Source organism: Ailuropoda melanoleuca, unplaced genomic scaffold (assembly GCF_002007445.2).
Source record: "Ailuropoda melanoleuca isolate Jingjing unplaced genomic scaffold, ASM200744v2 unplaced-scaffold12045, whole genome shotgun sequence".
Classification (NCBI taxonomy): domain Eukaryota; kingdom Metazoa; phylum Chordata; class Mammalia; order Carnivora; family Ursidae; genus Ailuropoda; species Ailuropoda melanoleuca.
The window spans coordinates 1-2,143 of NW_023180555.1; the positions used below are offsets into that span (position 1 = coordinate 1).

General features: G+C 40.2%; 1 protein-coding gene across 3 annotated transcripts; it reads right to left on the reverse strand.

The window, feature by feature from the left end:
* Nucleotides 1-7: 7 nt before the first annotated feature.
* On the reverse strand, nt 8-2,143 carry LOC117797751 (ATPase PAAT-like). 3 transcript variants are annotated; one of them, XM_034650206.1, is made up of 4 exons: nt 2,059-2,137; nt 1,760-1,963; nt 484-556; nt 8-178 (listed from the first exon to the last, which is right to left on the reverse strand). In XM_034650206.1, exons 1-4 carry the CDS (start codon nt 2,064-2,066, stop codon nt 104-106), a joined length of 360 nt encoding a protein of 119 aa, XP_034506097.1. In that variant the 5' UTR covers nt 2,067-2,137; the 3' UTR covers nt 8-103. The 3 variants fall into 3 exon arrangements, 2 of the variants coding, with proteins under 2 accessions (XP_034506097.1, XP_034506096.1); XM_034650205.1 differs by having other exon boundaries at nt 1,760-2,137; XR_004622680.1 differs by lacking the exon at nt 8-178 and having other exon boundaries at nt 430-556; nt 2,088-2,143.

Genomic DNA, 2,143 nt, shown 5'->3' on the forward strand with positions numbered 1-2,143 from the left:
AGATTCTGATGACACCATTAAAGTTCACTTTAATATTAACAATTAATTAATTAATATTTAACAATAGTTTTCATGTTGAAGACACCAGTCCCAAGTCCTTTAACTATGTGGTGTCTTTGCTCGAAACTTCTGTGTTCTTTGTGTGTATTTTTGGACAAAAACTGCTTGTGGTTTTCACCTAAGTTTTACATAAAAATAAAAAGGTTTTAAACTCAGTTTTCCAAGGCTTAAAAAGTACAATACTACTGTAAGAACAACAGTATACATCATGGCATTGCTACAGCTAATAAATGTTCAAATTTTAAAAGGAGAATGTTGATAATTTTTTAGAGAAGAATTTCTTCTTACATGTTTACTAAGTATTTCTCAGCTAAAAGCAGGGACCATGTGGGACGTGTCGCATTACAACCATCAGAAGATAAGTTTATATAGTACAAAAACAACCGTAGTTTTCAAATTAGTTATAATTTAGTGATTACTTACCTTTATTTTACAAGCATGTGTGGAGGGCTCCAATTTTAGGTATTTTTTGTACAAAATAATCTTTTCATTTTCACTGAAAATGAAGAAGAATTTCTTAAAATTTTCATATATTATCACTTTTAATAGTTACATTTAAAAATGAAGTTTTCCAGGACAACATGTAAATCCTGTCATTCAGTTTTCCTGGGGAGGCATAAAGAACTGTGGCTTCAAACTGAATTGCACTGGGTAAAAAGACTACATCTGTCACTTACTACCTATATAAGATAGTTAAATTTGATAACAAACGTATAATCATATAGCACACAGCATATTTTAAGATTTATTTATCTGAGAGAGAGAGAGAGACAAAGAAATGAACACACCTGCGGTGGGGGGGGGTGGGCAGAGGGAAAAGCAGAGAGACTCTTAAGCAGGCTCCAGGCTGAGTGCAGAGCCTGATGAGGGGCTGGATCTCCCCACCCTGAAATCATGACCTGAGCCAAAACCGAGAGCTGTCCAGTCAACAGACTATGCCACCCAGGCACCCCCACAGAGCATATTTTAAAGCTCAACAAACATACCCATTATTTTCAACATACATGGAATATAAAAGTTCATATTTTTGAGTTCTGTTAAAGAAAGATTAAGAATTCAGAAAAAAAAAAAAATTCAGGATTCCTGGGTGGCTCAGTCCGTTAAGTGTTGGCCGCCTGATTTCTGCTCCAGTCATGATCTCAGGGTGGCGAGATCCAGTCGCCTGGGCTCCACACTGGGTGTGGAGCATGCTTGAGATTCTCTCTCCCTCTGCCACACCCCGTCCCCCCTAAGAAAAAGAATTCAAAAAAAAAATTTTTTTTAAATGTAATACCAGATTAAATATGGTGGTACGACAGTCTGGGACTTCTGCATTATTGCTAACGGGCTTCCTACAAGAAAGTGTGTTCAAAGTTCCAACTGATTGCCTAATTAATTTTTGGAAAACAGACCCCTCTGAGTTAAGACAGGTAAGAAACATTTATCAGAACTTCAACTCTAATCAAAGTCCTCCACTAACTAGTATGACCCTCTACCCAGTCACCTCCCTCAATTAGCTCGAAATTTCCACATTAACAACGAGAAAGCTCAGACTCTCTCAAAGAATCCTTAAAGGGAGAAACTTCTACTCCTGCTGGTAGGTTTTTATCTTCTCTCCCCGAGTGCCCGGCATCAATGTCAGGCAGTCAACAAATACCACAAATGCTGAGCAAAGTCACAGGGCTTGGCAAGAACATCTCCGCGTTCACAAGTTACAAACCTGTTCTCCGGGTCACTACACACGTTCTTGCCCCTGCTGGTTCCACAGTACTCCTCTCCTAAGTACACTTCCATATTTCTTGCTGAACTTAAAATGCCCACAGAAACGATTTCTTCGCCTCCGTTAGGGTCACATCGCAGGTATAGGAAGCAGGGCTTTTCACCCGGGCTGCTGGGGCTGCTCTTCAAAACCACCAGATCTGGGCTGAAAAGAAAACCGTCCAACATATTAATCGGTGTACTTGTCCAAATACCGCTCACAACCCTCTTATCAGGCCACGGGTCCTCCTTCTAATTCACTTCTTCATCTGCCCCTGAGGTCCCCGCACCTTCCCAAGCACCCAACAAGCGCTCAGTACAGATTGCCAAGGAAATGCACACTCCG